Source organism: Solea senegalensis, linkage group LG16 (assembly GCF_019176455.1).
Source record: "Solea senegalensis isolate Sse05_10M linkage group LG16, IFAPA_SoseM_1, whole genome shotgun sequence".
Taxonomy (NCBI): domain Eukaryota; kingdom Metazoa; phylum Chordata; class Actinopteri; order Pleuronectiformes; family Soleidae; genus Solea; species Solea senegalensis.
The window spans coordinates 3,438,202-3,460,253 of NC_058036.1; the positions used below are offsets into that span (position 1 = coordinate 3,438,202).

At 39.6% G+C, this 22,052-nt stretch overlaps 3 protein-coding genes across 8 annotated transcripts in view; 2 read left to right on the forward strand and 1 right to left on the reverse strand.

Moving 5' to 3' along the window:
• The window catches only part of myo6b (myosin VIb), a 32,832-nt gene extending 20,255 nt beyond the window's left edge, over window positions 1-12,577 (reverse strand). The window contains exons 1-15 of one of the 2 annotated variants that reach the window (XM_044048294.1): window positions 12,515-12,577; window positions 9,776-9,923; window positions 7,197-7,266; window positions 7,034-7,107; window positions 6,463-6,592; window positions 6,150-6,255; window positions 6,016-6,071; window positions 5,828-5,925; window positions 5,584-5,748; window positions 4,987-5,067; window positions 3,602-3,610; window positions 2,833-3,013; window positions 2,125-2,269; window positions 790-947; window positions 355-446 (exon numbers count right to left, since the gene is read on the reverse strand). In XM_044048294.1, coding sequence (XP_043904229.1) covers window positions 355-446; window positions 790-947; window positions 2,125-2,269; window positions 2,833-3,013; window positions 3,602-3,610; window positions 4,987-5,067; window positions 5,584-5,748; window positions 5,828-5,925; window positions 6,016-6,071; window positions 6,150-6,255; window positions 6,463-6,592; window positions 7,034-7,107; window positions 7,197-7,266; window positions 9,776-9,892 — 1,482 coding nt within the window. In that variant the 5' untranslated portion in view covers window positions 9,893-9,923; window positions 12,515-12,577. The remainder of the gene's footprint in view (window positions 1-354; window positions 447-789; window positions 948-2,124; window positions 2,270-2,832; window positions 3,014-3,601; window positions 3,611-4,986; window positions 5,068-5,583; window positions 5,749-5,827; window positions 5,926-6,015; window positions 6,072-6,149; window positions 6,256-6,462; window positions 6,593-7,033; window positions 7,108-7,196; window positions 7,267-9,775; window positions 9,924-12,514) is intronic. The other variant, XM_044048295.1, reaches the window with a different exon arrangement.
• Window positions 12,578-12,703: 126 nt separating this feature from the next.
• On the forward strand, window positions 12,704-17,599 carry colec11 (collectin sub-family member 11). Of its 5 annotated transcripts, none has more exons than XM_044048305.1 (7): window positions 12,704-12,823; window positions 15,492-15,657; window positions 15,752-15,823; window positions 16,195-16,266; window positions 16,464-16,517; window positions 16,611-16,706; window positions 16,834-17,599. In XM_044048305.1, the coding sequence occupies exons 2-7, from the start codon at window positions 15,522-15,524 to the stop codon at window positions 17,241-17,243; spliced, it is 840 nt and encodes a 279-aa protein (XP_043904240.1). In that variant the 5' UTR covers window positions 12,704-12,823; window positions 15,492-15,521; the 3' UTR covers window positions 17,244-17,599. The 5 variants fall into 5 exon arrangements, with proteins under 5 accessions (XP_043904240.1, XP_043904241.1, XP_043904236.1 ...); XM_044048306.1 differs by having other exon boundaries at window positions 12,704-12,796; window positions 15,497-15,657; XM_044048301.1 differs by lacking the exon at window positions 12,704-12,823 and adding an exon at window positions 12,831-15,094 and having other exon boundaries at window positions 15,497-15,657.
• Window positions 17,600-19,822: 2,223 nt separating this feature from the next.
• Window positions 19,823-22,052, forward strand: part of LOC122783102 (doublecortin domain-containing protein 2C) — a 71,484-nt gene continuing 69,254 nt past the window's right edge. Inside the window, exons 1-5 of the mRNA XM_044047749.1 lie at window positions 19,823-20,094; window positions 20,203-20,251; window positions 21,249-21,325; window positions 21,436-21,567; window positions 21,857-22,006. Of these exons, the coding sequence (XP_043903684.1) occupies window positions 19,823-20,094; window positions 20,203-20,251; window positions 21,249-21,325; window positions 21,436-21,567; window positions 21,857-22,006 (680 nt within the window). The remainder of the gene's footprint in view (window positions 20,095-20,202; window positions 20,252-21,248; window positions 21,326-21,435; window positions 21,568-21,856; window positions 22,007-22,052) is intronic.

The window sequence follows — 22,052 nt, forward strand, 5'->3', positions numbered from 1 at the left end:
AGTTTAATTTGGCCTTAGTTAATAAATCCCCACAACCTCATCAAAAACACCCGATTCAGACAACAACAAAATTGTTGCACATTAATTGGAAACCTTGGAAGAAAATACAGTTGTGGTATCAGAGGAGAGAAACAAGCATCATCGTGTCTCTTGAGAAATTAGCATTCTAATGAGAAAGTACACAGGAGGGACACAGAAAACATACAGATAGAAAGAAAGAAGGAAAAACACAGATGAGCTATGAGGGCCATTAACTCCCTCCTGGCTGATGTGAGTCAGTAAGTTTGGCTTGTGAGTGACGTGATATGGAAGGTTTTCCAGGACAACAGAAGTATCCACATGCTGGTCACCCACCTCTTTGAGAATACGCTCATTGAAGAACTGCTGCAGTTTCTCATTGCAGTAATTGATACAGAACTGCTCAAAGCTGTTATGCTCAAAATATTCTATGAGAAGGGAAAACACAGAGGAAAGCAGAAAAATTCAATTAACTCCAAAATGAAAACATTTACAAAGACTGTGTTAATTATGGCAGCGAAGGAAATTAATTCTCAAATTCATTCCGTCTCGTAATGAAGTGAGTGTTTGCATTAGCATACATATATTACATGGCATGCTGTACACACAAGTGTTTGTTTGGAGTGTATTTAAAAAAAAAGAAAGAAAAAAAAAACGCCACTTAGACAGCAGCAACATTCAGACCTAATTTGCACTTTGGGAAAACTAAATTCACACAAAGTTCAACTAAAACATCAACAATTTTACAGAAAACGAATTGCATTTAATTACCAAACCCAGCGATGTCCAGCACTCCGATGAAGTTGGAGGAAGCCTTGAAGGGGAAACACTGGTTTACCCGTTTGACCACGTGATCGAAGAGACGGCTGTAAACTGCCTTGGCCAAGGCATCGCGGGCATTGTTTGCTTGTTCCACCTTTAGCGGCACCCTGGAAGGACACACAAAGTGGGGCAGAGAGAGAACCATAACTGGAACGTGCCAGCCCTCATTTAAGTCCCTCATTTTGGCAGCAAAAGTTAAGCTTCGCTAATGTGATAAATTTTGCTGTCTTGTGCCATAACCCTCCTGATCTCTTCAAGTCAAGCTAGGCGATAACTTTAAAATGAGGGTCTTAAAGCCAAGAAGTATTAAAGCTAGAATGTGATCCATGAGCTCTCTAACGACACTTCAACACCTTTTTATTTTAAATTATTTAAAGGGGTTGACTATACAGACAAAGTGCAGATCCACAGTGGCCCGGAGTTCAACTCAGCTCTTCCGGGTGCGATGACGATTCGTTTTTTTCTTTTGCAATGTTAACTCACTTTCTTCCTTTTGATATTCCACCCACTAAGTCTCCAAAGGGGAAAAAACGCCTATTACAAACATAAAAAAAGTCTCTTTTCTATTTCACCATGGGTTAAAAGCAGTGAGCGTTTATTAGTTACAGTCTTCCATATGCACACCTGATAAATACTCATTCAGAGTCATTCTTGCTACCATCACGTCCACCTCCCTGTATGCTACCTCCAGCCTCCCAGGGGAACAAAGGAGCTTAATGACAAAACCAGGACCCCTTAGCTCCACCTGCTCCCCAGACACCAGGCCTTTACTGTACTGTGGCCATGCTCGCCTGCCTCCTAAGATACAAGCTGCATTATTTATGTGGAGAAAAGACTTCCAGGCCAGGCCAGCATCTGGCCTTCCTGAAATATTTATCTATTAAACCAGGCCCCATCACCACAGCAGTGCCAGTGTTCTGCCATATTCTGCTCCAAACTCATTCATGTTCTTAAGTCTGCAAAAAAATAATGTTTATTGATGCAAAGGAAGGGTAGCAAACCTCAAATCTGTCATCTGCACTCTCTTGCCATCTCTCATACTGAAAATAATCATATCATTTTGCATAATGAAGACATGTTAAGACATGGTCAGTACATGAACAACTGCTTATCCAGTGGCAGTGCTGATTAAATTCCAGTTGGTTAATCAAACATTATTAACTCATTGCCAGTCATGCGTTCACTTCCCTTGATTACTTTTAATAAGTAATAGCAAAAGAAGAAAGAACATTTGAAGGAATTTTCTCCATAGAAACATCACAAAGCTTTCGAGCCCACTCTTACTTGATAACTGTTCCTTTGGCGCCCCCTGCTGTCGTGAGCATGACTCTCGTAGTGAGGCTGACACGGAGATCATCCTGGTCCAGACCAAGCAGATCTGCACAGTACTCCAGAGTTTGGCCTGATTGATTTTTTAAGACACAACCGCCTGGAATGTACAGTCAAAACAAAGACAAAAACTCAATACAATGCTCACTTGCAGTTTGTTTGGTCTAAATATATACAAGAGGTGTATATTTTCTTTTAATTATTTGTAGTTTTCTTTCGGTGGCTTTAAAGAACTGAAAGATCTGGACGCCAAGGTAACAGGGCTTTTATTTTTTATCACCGCTTGAGACTAAATTGTGGTTTTATCGAAGGACACAGGTCTAATCTTCAAAGATTTGCTCAGATCAAAAAAAAGCACACAACTGTAGAAATCAATGCGGTCGCAAAAACGCTAACTAATGGCATCTTGTTTTGTCAATTTTTAATGGGCGGCCTATTCTACTGTGATGGTCTTTTGAGGGGAACAATCCTATAGCAGAGAGGAAGTGAAATTGTTCTTATTCAATAGCATTGATAAACCTGGTTGCTGGGATGAGTAGTAATAAACGCTGTGGCAACACGACTGCACTGAAAAAGAAATCTGCAATCTGAAAGTTCTTAAATCATCTCTCAAATTAGGCTCATATGTTTGTCGGCATTCTTCCACCACAGTCTCTGCCTCACCTGAGGAGCTCCCCGTCTCTTCAAAGTCGATGTTGCCCAGATGCAGAACACCAGCAACCACTCTGAACAGGTCAAGCTTCTCCGTATCATCCAGACCGATTTTCTTCATGGCCACACACATTCTGTTGAAGTCGCCCTGGTCGTCAAGGAGAGGGTCCTTCAGAGCGCCGACCTTTAGATGCTGCAGGAGACATAATAGAGAGAGTGAGATGCAGTGGGAGAACCTGGTAGTGTGCAAGAGTTAAATTCAAATCAGGATTTATTACAATTTATTTACAAAACGCAGTCTATGAATATCAATATGTATAAAATAAACACACATTAGCAATGAAAAACCGTCCACCAGAAGCACACACAAGCAACACAAGCAAGCACACCCCCACACGTCTTGACAGCTAATGTATTCATGTACTTTTAAAGAAAAGACAAAATGTTAAGTTATGCAGTATCTCAGGGATGATGACAGCAGAAAGGACAAGCATGCAGTGTTTATAACATTGTCTTGAAACTTCTTTAACATCACTTTGACAAACACAGCAAGTCTGCAAAATAAAGCGTAGAAACCTTCAACAAATACTGGTTGCGACTGGGGAGGAGATAAAGTAATTGTGCAGCCTTTCATCTAAAAAAAACGCTGAGTCTGCAGCGAGTCACCAAATCCCACCCAGACACATGCAGAGAAGAGGAAACATGCAACACAACAGCAAGTAAATCTGCTAAGGACCAAGAGCAGTGAGCACAAAGCTCTGATAAGAAAAAAACACATCACCTTATTGTCCTACATACAGTAACCGGGACACGCGGCAGGGCAGACAGATGTGAAATACTCTCATTAGAAATGTGGTAGTAACATAGTGTACATTCAATCATACAGCTTACAGGGCCACTTTTCCATTACTATATGAAAAAGTAAAGTATATACAGAGGCTATAAGACAATGTGCAATATAGAGTGTCTTATATCTTTTTTTCAGCACAACTTATAGGCAATCTCATTTACAGCAACTTTAAAAACAAACCTGAGCAAAAAGCACTCAAAATGTTTTTGTGTTTCAAATGTTTGTATCGGATTGAATTTGTGAAATTTGGAAGTTCACTCTGCTCATTTCTATGAACAAAAGAAAAGAAAAATGGTCTAATTTGTGACTTCTGCACAATTATGGCTACTTTATATTACTACTTTATATTATTACTTAAAATGAATCATAACTTAAGAAGACGGAAAAAACACACACACTTTTCAAAGCCTGAATATGTGACCTGTAAACCCCCCCCCGATGTCCATATAAGGTGTTTACCATAGGTGCTCCAATGGTATAAATTTAATAAGCACAAACTACAGGAAAATAAAGTAAAAATAAGACAGAAACAAATTTAATCTGCACTCAAGTTCAACTATTTCAAGAGGTTTGTTTATACATATATATATATATATATGTGCTGATACTGAACCAAGGAACAGCTAATTGCACCATCTGCCCCTAAAACTCCAGAAACAACCTCAGGGTGATGAATAATATTTCAGCGCAAATAAACACAATGTGGAGTTTTTAACTGTATGGAAGTCAGACATTGTGATTAGCTTTTCAGTTTAATTATTAACACGTCTTCAGGTAAATGAATCCATGGTGAGCGAAGCCATTTACCAAAGCAACTCCCTTTGTTTACCACTGTGTCACCTGGAAGTTTGATTTAAATAAAAGGAGTTATTATTCTCAGGAAAACAAGAAGTGAAAAGAACATGTCTAATTAGTCCCTGAGAGAGCAACCTGTCACACTTACTTTTCTAATTGTTTCATGATATTAATTACATGCCTCCTGCAGGCTTTGCAGCACAACTCGACGGCGCCCTGGCTCTTTTCACGTCATACATAATTCATCATACCCAGACTTGAACTCATTTTCTTTACATAAAATAGTACGACTGACCAGTTTCTGCATATCATTTTTAGCTTTTGCAGCCTGTTTTTATAAAATACAGTCTGGGATTTGCTTTCAGCCGTGTGCTTACTCATTATTTTTTTGGGGGAAAAATAATCACGGTGCACTACACTTCCTGGCTTTGTTTACTACAAAAACAACATGCAAATGTAGGTGAAAATGAATCACACATCTGGTTAGGGTAATGAAACCAAAAAAACAAATGTAACATTACCTCAGGACTCATTCGGTTCTGCATGATTTGTTTATCAGAGTCCTTACTGGCAAAGTATCTGGTGCATCCTCGGTTCAGGTACTGCAACAGCAAAAAAAACAAGTATATTCATATAACATTTGTTTTTAAAATAAATTAGATTCAGACACAATAAAAGCATACTGGGGGGTATCTGTATTGATTTTAACATCTAAATAATTTACTCTGTTCTGTTCCAATATTGCTCCACAGCTGACTAGTAGTGAATTGCATAAACTAATTGCCTCTGTGGATGTGGGTGTCACCTCAGGGATCTGATATAATGACACCGTGATAAACATCTAAAGGAACAGCTTGAGCCGCTTGTTGTTCTGTTAAATGTTGTTGTCGAGTGTGAAGGGGAAATAACGTCTGTGATGGAGGCCTTTATGCTCGCCGGCTTTGCCCTTGTTGTGTTGATAATTGCAATGAAACGGGACAAAATTCAATTGTGAGAATGTTGAGGACAATTTGATTTGTGTTAATGTGGGAAACAAATGGCTCAGGCAACAACGAGTGGGAGACATTATGTTCTTGTTGTGAGAAACAACAACACTCCACACTCTGGTGTCCACTGACCCTGAAGCTGTCTGGAGAGTCCAGGTGCAGTTTCTTCTTGATGTCCTCGGACGCCCCTGCACACAGCCTGTAGAAGATGTGGTAGTTCCTCTCGTCGTTACTCTGCATGCAAATCCTTGACTTCTCGAGCAAGTAATGGGAGACAAATCCACCCACCACTGCGTTCTGGAAAAACAGAGAATTCTGAGCCTCGAGAGCAGATTCTTTAATGCATGGCAAATATATTCATACTTGTTTGTTTTACCTTGTCATTGAAGTGGATTTCCACAAACTTCCCAAAACGACTACTATTATTATTCCGGACAGTTTTTGCATTTCCAAAGGCCTCGAGGAGAGGATTTGCTGTGGAGTTCAACACAAAATTAAACAAACATCAGCATCACACTGCCCCAAAAACGCAACATTTGAGATTATAGTGTGTTAGTAGGTTACCTTCCACAATTCTCTCATCAATATCTTGACCACTTCCATATGTTGTGGTCAGGTATCTGTCGTATAAAGATTCAAAGTTTCAAATTCAGAGTTTACAAACGTTATCTTTCTTCATCGTTTGACTGAGTTCATACCTGAGGACAAACTTGGTGTTTTCAGTTTTGCCAGCACCAGATTCACCAGAGACTATGATAGACTGGCTGATTTTTAGAACCTTCATATCCCTGTAGGCTTTATCAGCTGAAAAGTAAACATTGATTACGACTGTATACTCCCAAAAAAAAAAGAAAAATAGTATTTTGTACGTACAAAAATACAAAAAAACAATGTACTTTACTTAAAATGTTATACACTTTCTCTCTATTTTATTTTTTCTCTCCCACATTATGCCTATAACCCAACATGACAGTACAAATATTATGTCATTTAGAGCGTGCACGCACTCACCGATAGCATAAACGTGGGGTGGCAGCGTGCCCAGTGACTTCCCCTGGTATGACTTGATGGCATCAGGGCCGTACAGTTTGGGGATGTCATAGTAAGGATTCACAGCTATCAAGATATTAGCCACATACGTCTGTAAGAGACACACACACACACACACAAGTATTGTCGGGGGGCCCCGGCATTTAAAGAAAGTGAATATATTTTCAAAACAACACGTAAATAATTGAATAATGAGACTGCAGAGGTGAAAATGAGCCCAGTGGACGCTACTGAGACACACCTTTAGTGGTTTCCCTGTCATTATTTTCTCATCTACCAGCTGTCCTTCATTTCCTAAGTAGCTAAGTGACAGGGATCGGGGTTGGGTTTGCCAGTCTGACACTGTGACCCTCAGCTGACTCTCACTCCCTCTTTACCACCTGGTACTTTTTACCCCCGGGAAAACAAAGATCGGGATCCTCTCACCTTCTGACCTCTAACTTGTTATTATATATCTTATGATGCAATTTGATAGTAACGGCTTCAAGCCATTGCACAAGCAAATATAAAGGAGGAGAAGAAGAGAACATACATAAATGTGGTCTTTGTTGTAGCGCACTCGAACGTTGTTGAGAAGCGTGGCTTCATTCAAGTACATAAGGGAACCTGAAAAGATAAAAAAACCAAAATGAAGAATGAAGAAACTGTGTAGAAGAATAATAACATTTTGCAAAAAACTTGTGTCATCTACTTACAGTTGTCATCTACAAGTTTGTTGACATCATCTTCTGCTGGGAAGACTTGGCTCATAGGAGCAAGAAAGGTCTGCAACAGAAACAGGGTTAGGGTTTTTTTTCCTTCACCTGATGCCACTTTGTACGAGTTGCACTGTCTACATCAAGTGCAAATGTATTAATGATTCCCTTGTTATTGTTTGAAAGGTTTATGGGGAAAAACAAAACGTTATGAGCATCCCATTAAACATCGTAAAAAGCTAAGCGCGGATGCATAAACATGAAACATTCATCATGCTTAAAGATCACAGCGATGATGTTTTGGTGCAAAATTTTCCCAGGCAGAATTAGTTACTGATATTCTCACTCCATTGTCTGACTTAATGAAAATAAATTCAATGGGACAAGCCGTCTGTGAGAGAAACAAGGAGAGACATGGCAGGATAATGAATAATTTGGTAGGGGAGAGCAACAGGATCTGAACACCTGAGTGAGTAAGTGTGTGAATAATATGTGTGTGTGTGCAGAAGAGACGACGGCTGCGCTTTGTGCTGATCTTGGCGGAACCATACGAGTTATGCTGCTGTTGTAAACAACCAAACGCAAACATTTAAGGCTCAGGAGATTTATCGACGCTGCATCAGAGCAAGACAATCAGATAAAAATTAAAGCAACAACACACACTGTGTGGGTTTATTCCCTACAGCATACAGTACATCAATATCATAAACACACATCTACACCATTTACATATTCATTACACTCCCTATATCAATAGCACTGCCTCTGTGTGTGTATGTGTGAGGCCAGTCTGAGCCATGATGCATGGTTTACTGCCGCCAACAGCCTGTGAGCATAAACAGAATCTCTTTTGCGTGTCCACTACAATACCTTGGTTCAATAATAACCATGTGAGAAATGTTTCAGCAATAAAATTGACAAAGAAGAAGAGACAACGGGGCTGAGGGCAATGCACAGAGAGGAGGCACTAATGAGCTCAGCGCTGCAATAAAGAGACACTCAATGGGCCTTTCATTCCCTCACTGAATGAAACAGAGCTGCTGCCATGCAATGGGGCGTAAACTGATGATTATCATTCAAAGCTTTTCCATGTAAGGTTCACTTCAAAGCCATCCAAATCATCTCCAGCTAAGAGAGTAGTAAACCTAAAAAAACATCTCTCATTGTGAATCATAGAATGGAGCACACAGGCCTAATTTTGTGCAATTATCCATCAATGGGGTTAGGTAATTGCTTTTTTCCCCAATCCACCTTTGATTCCACGGGTTCAGGTTATTATGAACAAAAGATGTTAAAGATTATTTACAATGTTGCACCTGTGGAAAAGTTCCCAATAGATTGAGGGACAAAATGGTGCTTTTCTGACTTTTGCAGAACCCTACATAATTAAATGTAATGACTACCCCCATTAAAGCTAAGTAAAACAGATGTAACATTAAAACAAAAACACTCACTTGACCATTTAGTACGCACTATTGAGCTGTAACAGTAGTATATGTGCAGTATGTGCATGATGACTTACTGGGGCACCTGCATATGTATTGATGAAGTCATAGAAAGTGCTCAGGGAGTGCAAACCTCAGCCAAGGCCACTCTGTTTCCCACAGAGTCAATACACCCCTGAATCCAGATCAATATCCAGATCCCTGCCAACATTTACTAATTTCTTCTTTAGGGCCATAACATCGATCCAAATCTGCATTTAACTTTTTGAGTTATGATGCTCACAGCTGACCAAGAATGTGGCCAAAAACATGACCTCCTTAGCAGAGGTAAAAAAAAAAAGATGAACTAAGGCTGAATTCCATTTAGCTGCTATTGAGTTAGGATTCAGGCCATTTTGCAGACATGTTTTTGTGTTCAGTTCTTGTACGTCAGTCAGTGTTCCACTGAAGAGGCATGAAACCCAGGATGCTAAATGGAACTCAACCATGCTTAATTCGATTATTCACACCTGCAATTTTCCTCCTGTGACTTGCAAAAATGGCTGCTGTGCAAAGGACCCATTACGCACGATTGTTGATCACCGTGTCACCAGAATACAGTGTACAGAATACAGAAAGGCCCTTACACTAGCTGTGGTGAGACCATAATATACAGAGAGCACTGCTACAGTGCAGGTCTGTTGTGAACATCAGTGGCCTGCTTACTGGGTACAGACTCATGGCAGCTCAGGTGTAACAGGTGGCCTTTACCTCCTAATGAGCAGCTCTGCCTCTAGGCAACACTATCACACACCTGCTGCTGCACTCTTTATTTATTCATGGCCCCTTACATGTGGTCTCTCATGTTTCTCACATTTTAAACATCGCAGTGCTCACGCCTTTTTGACTCAGCTCCGACAGCGAGCGATACAGTTACAGAAAGTGTAACACAGGACTTTGTAATTCTTTCATAAACTGTCAAAATGTCCATGTATCCTGGGATGAAGGCAACCAGTGTACGTGACTACTCATTCAGTGTGAAATTCTTACTTACAGTTGCAAAGCCCTTACTTACTTGTGATGGTTATGGTTTAGGTAAGGTGCTAGGCAATGCAAGACAAGTTTGTAGGTGTGTGTGTGAGAGAGATGACACACCTTGCCCTTCTGGGTCAGCGGTTCTATGGTGAGTGCGTCGGCTCCTATGTCGACGATCATACCCAGCTGGAACCCGTCGGTGGGGTGGGGCGCCCACACAGGCTTCCCGTCCTCCATGGCTTACCTTCAAGTAGCACAGTGTCACAACCTGGAGAAAGAAGCAGTGACGCAAACCAAAGAGGAGCAATATGAATGAGGTAAAACATGTGGTATATAAATACATGCAAAGGAAAGGGAAATAGTTTTGCATTTTTACTCAGGTCATGAATCTATAGCCTACTCCCCAAGGCCAGTATGACAACATTAGACCTTTTCTTCACAGCTGCTTGGGTGGAAATGAATAATAATAATGTCATTTCTAATATAAGACTGAACAAACTTGAATCTTTTTGCAAAGGTAATTTGTCAGTGTCACTGCATTTGGCAACTTTTTTTAAAAATCCTCATCGAAACAGCATCATGTTCCCATGTCCCTTCAAATTTGACAGTCTTTTCCCTTCACAATCTTTGTTAAATGTAACATTTAGCTTTTAGTATTATCTTTCACCTGACAAGAAGACTAGAAATAAAGAAGCTAGGTATGATTAATAGATTCTGAAGTTAAATTCCACAAAACAAATTGATCTATAATTAGTTTTTCACTTGGATTTGCATAATATGATTGGGACTTCAATTATGTTTTGCTTTCCATTAACCTTTCATTTCTAGTGCTAATCTTGTAAGAAGGTATTTTCACGGCCATATTCCTGCAATCCTGCATGAGAAAAACATACCTAAAGTGAACTGACTTGACATGCTGAACCACACCATTCAGACTACCGTTTACCTCCATTGGACTATATTGGATTATGCAAAATCCAAATGCATAATTAAGATATGACATTGAGGGGCATAAGTAAAAGGAAGCGTAGACTGTTATAGCATATATCACGGACCAAAGCAGCATTATTTTAGGTCTCATATCCAACTTCAAGGTCCAACAATCTGTTTGTCTTACAACAGTCGCAAGACTTCTTCAATTAAATTTAAAGCCTTGTTTTCATGTGTTTTATCATCTGATCTTGGCAAATATTTCTATATTTACATATTCCACAAAACAAAAGTGGTGACGTTATGCTTGAGTATCCAATTATCTTGTCCCGACTGAGGTCAAATGTCAGAGAGGATTGATGCTGGGAACTGCTGATGCATCCTTCACTGAGGACTCAGTTCAACACGTACATCAAGTCGTAATCTGTACTTTCTTTTGGCTGTTTAGGTTACCCAGGTGATTTATTATTTATTTATCATTTCTCTCTTTAATGTCAGATCATTTTATTCTTCTTTCATCCCGGGTGACTATTTTAACTCTTTGTTGCATTTGACAAGATGCATCAACCGTTTCTTTTTTCCTGAGCAACAGATGGTTCTTAGTGTACACACAGTAATTACGGAACATCAGATGTTTGATTTTTACTGCTTTATTATCAGGCTCATGCCAGGTCTGAGTTTTCCCCAATTCCCTCTCATTTTACTAACAATATGTCTATATACAGTAGGCCTTCAGCCCAGACATCAACACCACCAGGCATCATTCACTGCTTTCAATAATACCGAGACAATCCCTCGTGAGTAAACTACACTGCGGCCTTAAATCCTCTTAGCATTTGACCCCAATCCAGACAGCGAGGTAAGACACATCAGTTGAGATCTAGGCCTTATAAATTAGAGTAAGTGAGTTAGCAAGGCAATGCAAATGAGAGCGGTGTCACATGTACCGTGAAACTCAGGGAAAACTACTGTAGACAAGAGCAGGAGGAAACACAAACACACACAAATGCACACATGGATGGACACCGAGGCTCTGAGTCAAGGCAGGACACACAAACACGCCTCATGTTTCCTGCGTCTTGTTTCCTGTTCACTGCCAGGAAATAAAGGCACATGGAAAATGCGCCGAATATATGGAGTACAGGACAAAAAGAGAGCATTGCGCACACAGATTGCACTTTTAGAACGCACCTTTACATATAATCAGACAGATTTCTGGGGGGATTAAGAGGGATGTGCACAAAGTGATCATGATCTGTTATAGATGTGATGAAATCGGGCACAGCACTTTGGTGATTTATGTATTAAACCCATAAAGCCACAACAACGACTATCACCTACTACTATAAATAAAATTGCAAAATAAGTTTCACATTGCATTAACAATATGGTAAGGAATTCACAGGGAAGTGACAGTGAGTAACAGCTTGGTATAACTATTGGTGGGAATTACACTGTCTGTAGCCTGCAGAAATCCTCATTAATATGCTATTAACTGGATATTACTTGGAATACTACTGGTATGATATTGCAGTAACATTATCTCCTTAATAGCAGACTATTAATACTGTTATGGGGATTGCATTAGGGATAAGCTGGTATTACCCTAATATTACCTTCCCACTACATAATTATTACTACTATTATCACGTTTTACTGTCGGTTGACAGTAAAACATATCAAATTAACCTACTGTATATAGACCTGTTTGATATTTAAAAAAAACTTTATTGATAAAATGAATGCTCATTACAAATAAGCCAGCAAAGCTAACACAATACATCAATATTAGTTGGGATTTGCTCTCACTATAGCAGTTAGCACAGCACAGCAACGTCCACGTCCATGTTATAACGTCACTATAACAGACACAATATACCTGGAGTTAATGTTGCTACAAAAAGGAGAAAACTTGGGAGAAAAACTTACCACTCGTATCCTTCACTGAGTGAAAAGCACGCGCCGAGAGACAATGAGAAGTTGTAACTCCCTCATACGGATGTGTGGCTGTAGCTGCAGTCCACTTTTCTCTCTCCCTCTCTCTTTCTCTCTGTCTTTCTTTCTGTCCTCAGGACACACACGGGACAGGAGGACGCAGCGACAGAGCGGCGACAGCAGGAGGCTGTTTGTCCGGATGACAGGCTGTGCACGCGCGCGCCGGTGAGCACAGGTGACGTCAGCCAGAATGTGAACCACTGAAGATGCGTTGAGGTGCGACTCGTAACGTTCCCATGTCAGGTACATTGACTGTGCAATGTATAAAAAAGTACATGTAGTCTTGTTTTCTTAAAAGTATTCTAATCGCATACATTATTACAGAGAAAAAATACTCAGTTAGTAAACAGACCCTGTATGGCAGAGAGAAGTATGTCTACTAATGTGCATAGTTTAAAATAATATTTGTGATATACAATAAATTGTATGAAGGTAGAAATTAGGGGAACATTCTGGGGACCTTTAAAGAACGTTCTCTCACGGTTGTATGAAGCATTTCAAATTGATTTACTTCAGTTTTGTGCTACATTGATACTGGCTTAGAATGTTTTGCTGAAATTTTTAGAGCCTTGACCATAAATCGTTTGGGCAAACAAAGCAACATGTATATTTATAATGCATACAGGTAATAGAGATGTATTTATTTATTTTTTCTAATTAACAGTAGAGGATACATGCAGTAACTTCTCTGGCGGCTGTGGAAAGACAGCAAATGTTGCCTTGAGTTATAAATTTTTGAAACGCTGGTAACAGAAAACCTTTAGGGGGATTTTTGAAGGAGACACCCAATCCACCGCTGAAAGCAGCCACTGTGTTTGTAAATCTAATTAGGATATGTGACACCCCTGTATTGAAGCATATCTCATTACTGTGTTAACATTAATATGACATTTATATGTTCATGAGTTAAAAGTCAATTTTAGTTTTTTTTTATGACATCCAAAACTACTGCACATCAGAGACATGGACCACTGATCAGATGCTGACATTAGTGTCCAATCCTTGCTTCACTGAAGATGAGAAAACACGGAAATGCTGCAACATCATTTATATTATTATAATTTATTATAGTATTTCGGGGGAATCAAAAATGTACACATATTTACTGTGTATTTCCTTAATTCAAATACTGCTAACATAGACTATGGCTCCATCAAGTGGCCATACTGGGTGAGAACTCTCCAAGTTTCAAAGCAGAGAAAGGATGCTCTGGAGACATGATTATCACACAAGGAGCGAGCGAGTTCTCTCTGAGGAAATAACAGTGGCATAAAGCTGAATACAGTATAAATCATCATTTCTCCAGTCTTGATATATAACTTTAGAATTGCAAAAGTTTACGCTCTTATATCAGAAAACGATGACTCAAGTCTGATAGGATAGGGAGCACAGAGAGAGAGAGAGAGCGAGGGAGAAGACTTAAATTGAATGACAAATACTGAACTTAACATTTTCAGCCTCGGGGTACACTCAGCAATATCTCTGCGACTCCTTAAAGCGATACTTCAGACAAGTGGGGGGTGGAGGTGCATGAGGTACTTGTGCAGAGTCAGTGCGTTTCATACAGGCGACAGCATTCTGTATGGAGAGTCAGATAAGAGAAGCGGGAGAACACAATTTACACATTTTTCTGATGTGATTAGGGGGCAGCAGAGGAAATGTGTTGTAGAACGAACGCCCCGACTGAGAAAATCAATAACATCCTCACACCACACTGCGGTCGACTGTATGCAACACGCTGACTGTGTATAAGAACCCAGATTCTATTGCTTTAAGCACAAACTTCTCAGAATAAACTTAGGAGTTTAGTCACTGAAACCTAGTGTGAACTGTAACTGTAACTATATTCCACAGCAAACCAAAAATCTCTGCTTTAATGCACGGATTTGTCCCCACCCCCCTGTCATTAATCTTGTTAATTTCTGCTTTTCTATTTAAGCTACATTAATTTTTAATTAAAAGAAACTTGGTGACAGATATGCTTTGTGGCACTGCAAAATATAGCGGATTTTTGGCAAGCACACATAAAGAAAGAGGCTGTTTTTAATTACACGGACCTGTAGAATTCATTAGGAGAACTGGTATACTCCTGTCATTATCATTAATTCTGCGTGGTGCACTAATACCACACAAGTTACCCCCTGAAAAAGAGTTTTATTAAAAAGTTCAGGCTACCCCACAAAAAAATTATTACACTGGTCCACACATTCTGTTAAATTATTAAACTGCAAGTGTAAATAAATACGTGGTGGAGTTTGACGTTAAGCCGGTGCATTTATCAGGCCCCCTCCACTGTCAATCACTTGACTATTTTCCCAGCCAATTATCTGTAGAGCCCCAGCTGCTTTGCAGCTTTTATCTGTGAACTGTTTACGAATGTCCTATCGCACACATTCTGCGGCGCTCGCCGAGGAACATGAAAAGTTCCTGTGGGACGACCACTGTCCACAGCTCCCTGCAAGTCTTTGAAAGCTGGCAGTACTTTTCCCGTCCGTCTGGAGAGTTCCTCTACAGGTAGGCCGTCCATATTTCTAAAATACCTATTTTTTTTAATCACAAGTTGTTGTCAAACCCAAACAAATGAATCTGAATAACGTCTTTGGTCTGAGTGAATTTGCCTCGAGATCTTCGGCTTCGCCATTGTGCTAAATTGATTTAACGGACAGGTTTTTGTGGCGTTTTCCTCTTCTTGTGGCTTTAAACATGTGGAAGAAAGTTGATGTGATGTGTGAATTGAATGTTTTTGGAGTGGCTATTTAAGGACATAAATGATGCATGTTATTGGAATTTTAATAATATATGAACTTGCATTATAGTTTTACTACTGGGACAAACGTTTACACCTGATCCAGGTCTAAATTACTGCATTTTCTTAGTGAAATCTATCATTCCTATTCTCCCTTTTCTCCAGTACAGCCTACGAACCATCCTATGTAGAAGAATGAGAGGAGAGACACTGTTTCCAGCCCTGATACTAACGTCTGTGATGCTGAGTCTTTTAACGATACAGACGTCTCATGGACAGCACTTGGCAGAGGAGGCCTGCACCGTTCAGATCCTTGTCCCTGGACTCAAAGGCACGCAAGACATGATGCCAAGTGAACGCGAATAGAAGCTGTCGTCAAATATCATATTTTCTGACGATATTTTCTTTTACTTTTGTTGCAAAAGGAGAACCAGGACAAAAAGGACAAAAAGGAGCACCGGGGAGACCGGGGAGACTTGGCCCTCCCGGAGAGCTGGGTAAGGAAAGTGTATACATCTCCAGATTTTCTCATTTTTCAACACTACAAATAGAAGAAAAAAAGAACTAGGGTAAAGACCATTGCTTTGGCTGATAATGTGATGTTACATCACAAACAGGCCACCCGGACATGACAAGTGTTTACATTTGGGTGAGAGGTTATTTGGAGAATCCACTCGTGTTTACTGAAGACGTTAATGAGGAGTAGAGGGTGTTCTCAAAACTTTCAGGAGCGATAACACAAACTCATCCTTTTTAATTACCATACCTTGGAGGAAGTAAATACTGAAATTCACTTATTTTTTCATTAGCTGTAATTTATGGACTAAGTAATGTTTGTTTTTGAACACCCCCCCTTTTTTTTTTACAGGGCAACCTGGGCTTAAAGGAGATAAAGGAATCATGGGACGTTTTGGAAAAGTGGGCCCAAGTGGAATGAAAGGTTAACATGTATATATATATATATATATATATATATATATATATATATATATATATATATATATATATATATATATATATATATATATTTATATATATATATATATATATATATATATATACACACATAGTTTTATTTATATGAATTTATTTACAGCATATTTCATATTTAATGAATAATTCCATTTCATATCACAGGGGTCAAAGGCGAAATGGGGGATCCAGGTCCAAGGGGCCCTAATGGAGAGCCAGGTGAGATATGATGTCATTGAATTCAGTGTTGTCGCACGATTATGTGGTGAAATGTGTGAGAATAAGAAAAATGTGGTCATTTCGCTATATCAGGGCTTCCGTGCGAGTGCACGCCGATGAGAAACATGATCGGAGAAATAGACATTCTCGTGGCACAGCTCTCCTCTGAACTGAAATTCATCAAAAATGGTATGATCTTACCATTCTTTACACAAAAAAACAACATTGTAACACTTCCTGTGTTTCCTTGTTAGAAATGCAAAATGCTGGGCATGTCAATGTAAAATGTATAGAAATACAAGTGCTCATTTTTCAGCACTGCCCTCCCCTGCAGCTGTTGCTGGCATAAAAGAGACAGACAGTAAAGTCTACCTATTGGTGAAGGAGGAGAAACGCTACCACGATGCCGAGGCCTACTGTCAGACGAGGGGAGGGCACCTGGCCATGCCCAAGGATGAGGGCGCCAACGCGGCCATAGCGGGGTACATTAGCGACGCGGGCCTGAGCAGAGTCTACATAGGCGTTCATGACCGGGACCAGGAGGGTGTTTTCACCTACGTGGACCACTCTCCCATGACCACCTTCACCAAGTGGAGGAAAGGAGAGCCCAACAATGCCTACGACGACGAGGACTGTGCTGAGATGGTGGCGTCCGGAGAGTGGACTGATGTGGCGTGCAACCCAACCATGTATTTTGTCTGTGAATTTGACAAGGACAGCGTCTGATTCCATCATTTTGTGGGAACTTTTATGTGTAAATATGATGACACAATGACGTGTAAGTTGTATTTTTTAGCATAATAGTCGTATTAGCTATTTATTTTCTCAACTCACATAACAGTTTTTGTTCTTTGTACCCCAAAAATTTACTATTTTTAATGTCACAAATAAACAAGGCAAATATGCAAATGCTGCAGAGGAGCTACAGATGATTTAGGAAGTATAGGAAAATCCAAATTGGATGGATTTTGGTTCCAGCTTGGCGCTTTTAATCAGATAACTGAACAAACGACGCTTTCTATATTTACATGTGTATAAGTTATATGGCAGTAGCTGAGCAATAAACATTCACAAATAATTTAAAAAAGGAGAGGTGGTGTCTGTGCATTATTGTCCGCCTACAAAGCTTGACCACTGACCAAGGCAGTGACCACCCAGTGCATTAAAGCTGAGGGGTGTATACTCACTCCACAAGTTAGTATAATTATACATATTGTGGTGTTCTACTTAACTGCCATTTAAAACCTGAGAACATGGCTGGAATGTTTCCAAATCCTAACCAAAAACCATCCCTCTGTATGATACAAATGTCCTTTTGTGCTTTTAAAACTTCCACATTCCAGTGTCTGGCTTTAAAACGTCCGACTTAACCAGCAGTGATTACTGAGCGTACGGAAATAGACTTTTAAAAATGGGTGGCACTGACCTTTAAGAGAATCAAAGGGAACTCCCCCACCATTACTCCCTGATCCTCCACTTGACAAGACACTGGCGACATCTCTTGGGGTAACCACAAATCACATTTCGGTTACGGTGGAGGACGATCACTAAGAGAGAAAATAAAAAATAAACCCAGAATCATTCAAGTTAAACTCATTTATCTTGTATCAATGTTGTTTCAGTGAACATGTTGAAATTAATATTTGGCACCAGGTTAAACCCGCTGATGTTGGACACTTTTTTTCCCTGAGACATGGCTATTATTTAAAACAATGTATCCACTGAATAGAAAACGGTTGCCGATCATAATGAAGTAATTACACTTGGTATTCGTTTGACAGTACAATGCCGAGGGACAAAAACAAGACGTTACACACCTTAGGTGAGTGTGACATTTTCCTCTTTGAAAAAATCCTCTGTGGTTTATTTGGTGTGATTAATAGAAGTTGTCTTACAGCCTTGGCTGCTATTGTTTTTTTTGGGGATGGGCATCCCAGCCGAGATAATTTTGCATCCCTCCAAGATGAGGAATTTGAATATGCATGACGCAGTCCTGCTAATAAAACCCACAACTGGTCCCCTAAGAGATGAATAATTAATGCTGAGATGAATTATGCATTTAATTGACCAGGAGTTGTCTGGCCAAAACCAATTAGGTGCCATTGTTGGTGCAATCTCTGGTTACCTTTGTGGTAAACAATGTGGACAGCTCTGTCCAACAGTAGACTACCAGATAATATGTGGTGAGGAAAAAAAGGCCTGTGAGAAGGAGATACGGAGAGAAACGGAATGAAATGAAATCACACCGTGCATTTGACGTCATACGAGCTAATATGTCATCCGTGGGAATATCAAATTTGTGCTCAAGTTTTAGTGAGTGCTTATAGCAAATGATGGAAATCACACGTGTGTCTGCAGGCAATAGAACCGGTAATGATTTGCAATGGCGTGCTTGTTTTTCATGAACACAAAAAGTAATGAGCGGTGCATGAGTGAAATACACAAATTCAAACCAAGAATACGCCTTTTTCCACTCAATAACCTTGACATATTAAATAGACATAATTTCAAAGATACGATACATCGATTTATAAGGAGGTTATGCAGAGGTGATGGGGACAATATGGGCTAATTGCCTTCACCTTGTATAACCCTTGCACAACCTTGTTCAGTTGGCTTGTGACACAGTGTAACTGAATTAGCTTTATTGGACCATATGGGCATGTACGTACTGTATCACTGACTCCAAACACCGTCCATATGCCTTCACAGCCTTCAGTACATTTACAGCACAGAGTTGCATTGACACAATAAAGAAAAGTAAGGAAAGTTTAAAAGAATAAACAAGTAAACAGACTATGCAAGAGTTATTGCATATCAAGGCTCAAGAAATACTCCAAAAGTAAAGGACAGATGTTGAAGGAATTTTCTGGGGTAGTAGGTTATGGAGCAAAGGGGGTAATAATTAGATTTTGATGGTGATGTGGGAAACTGAACAGCCTTTTCAGAGTGTTATAAGGTATAAATAATAATAATATATATATTTGTTTACATGTTTTTATATTGGCAACTTATTGCTTTTGTGTTTTTGGAATCAAACACCACATTATCTTTAAACACACACACAAAAGGAAGAAACTATAGCAAACCACAACAACAACAACAACAACAGTGTGTGGTTAGGTTTCGTGATGCTGCTCTTCTCGTGTGGACGATAATGTCTTTGTGTAACTGAAGCTTTCTCCAGTTACATCTCCAAGAGACTCCACAAGACACCTGCTGCAACTGACGCGAGCACACTGTCTTGACACCATAACCGCGACTCAAATATTGTTGTTTTAATGTCATTATATGATCATATAAGAATGCCAGTAAGTGATTTTCCTCCGGCAAAAACGATAACCGTCTACAGGAACGGAGACGCCTTCTTCCCCGGAAGGAAAATGGCGGTAAACCCGCGGCAGGTGTCGAACTTTGACAGCTTTTTGAATTCTCTGACCAGAGGAATTGAAGCTCCGTTTGGAGCGGTGAGGAAGTTGTACACTCCCGTGGAGGGCCGTAAAATTCGCAGCTTGGAGGAGTTAAAACACGGTAGTGCGTATGTGGCAGCCGGAAATGAGCAGTTTAAAAGGCTGGAGTAGGTACCACGCGACAGCTCCAATTCACAAATTCTAAAATGGACGACAGTTTAGTTTTTTTTTTCGTTTTTTTTCTTTAACATATAGCTGCTTGCTATGTCTTTCAGCTACGGTGAGATAACAACCAAGAAGCCAGAGAGTAAGAAAAAACAACAGGTAAAGTCACCTTTTTAATATTTAATCAGGTCGAGCTGAAAAATGTAAATAATCAATCATTCGGGGAGGCTAGTGCAAATGTTTGTTTGTGTCAGTGAATTAGTAGCACCCCCTGTATGACCTTCAGAGCCTTATTGCCATTGTATAAATACAGCAGAATTCTTTGGTGGTTGTATGGTAGCGGGTGCTAAAAAAAAGTATAAAACACCAGTGAAAACAATATAGAAAGAAACAAACACAGTGCACTTAATAGTTAGCTGTTTCAACCAATTTTTTTTACTATTTTGAGCCTGTTATGTTAGCATATTGTATATCAATTCACTACTTAAAAGGCACATTTTTTGGTCAGAGAACTGCTGCTCATTGGATATTTTCTCTTTTTTGGACCATTTTCTTTATGTAGTGGCAAACGTAAACTTAATTCCAAAGTCATTAGCTGTAGGCAGGTTCTTATTAGTGTGACTCTTCTATAAGTACTGTTTCAATTCCTCAGTGACCAAGGCAAGAAAGAGTCAAAGATTTGAACATTTATTTCCACTTGCTGTACGTCCAGGTTACATTTCCACTTTCCATTACCCTTTTTTCCCCTCAATTTTAACTTCAGTACATCACTTTGACATTGTTTACATGCTTAAATGCATTGGCTAGAATTAGATATTTGCGCAAGCAAGCAAGCAAGCAGATGAACAGGTGTATTTAATGAAGTGGCCAGTGAGTCCCTGGCTAGTCTTCAACAAAATACATTTATATGTTATATACAGTTATATTTCTGGCATCTTATGTCACTTAAAGGTCATTCTAGAGGCTAGATGCTGCTATAAATGCTGTGCTGCATTGTATTTGGTTATTTTTGTGCCATTATACTTGTATTTTATCAGTCCCTATCTAATAACTGAAAAATAATGTCAAAAAGTAAGTTGAACCTTTATTTACAGTATCATAATGTACATCAGAGTTTCAGTTAAGAAGATGTACTCCCTTATTCAAACAATTTCAGATCCAGCCTGTTGTTCACAGCACAATAGTAGTTTCTGCTCGGTGGAGGAGAACTTCGGATGAGTCTTGCACGATAAAGTGAGTATTGATTTCAAGCTGGTTTGATTTGAAGTGGTTACGATTGTTCCCTGTTGTGTTATACAGTTATATGTACAATTCTGTGTCTTACACAATGTCGTGTTTCGTAGTGTCTTCACCAATGGGCATATATTGGTGCCTCCTGCTCGAATACGGATCCCAAAGTACACGCTCAGAAGATGGGAGAATGTTTTAGCCATGGTGACCGAGAGGGTGCGTCTTCGTACTGGTGCTGTGCACAGGTGATCTGTGGCATCTTTTGCATTCATTCTTTCAAGTCCTGACTCCAAAGTGTTGCATGTTTTTTGTTTTTTTTTCATTAAGACACATTTATTAATACATGACAAAAACATGATTAGTGGAAGTCATCCTCTTCGGAACTATTTTAGATGTCTGCGATAGTTACCAAATATAGTTCTTTGCCCGGTAACAGGTTACATTTCACCACTTAAACAATATTTGTGACATCAAATCATGCCCTTGCTCTTATTTAAAACATTACGTATAATCATACATATTTTGCCTTCTCAGGCTTTACACGTTAGATGGACATCCTGTCTGTGCTTCCACTGAGCTGGAGAACAACCAGCACTATGTTGCAGTTGGCGCAGAGAGGTTTAAAGCTCTACCGTATGACCACTGCACCTCTGGAGTTTTAGTCAGGGACAACACCGTTCAAAGGTACTGTATGCAACCTAAATGTTTTTATTCAGTTAAGTACGTTTTT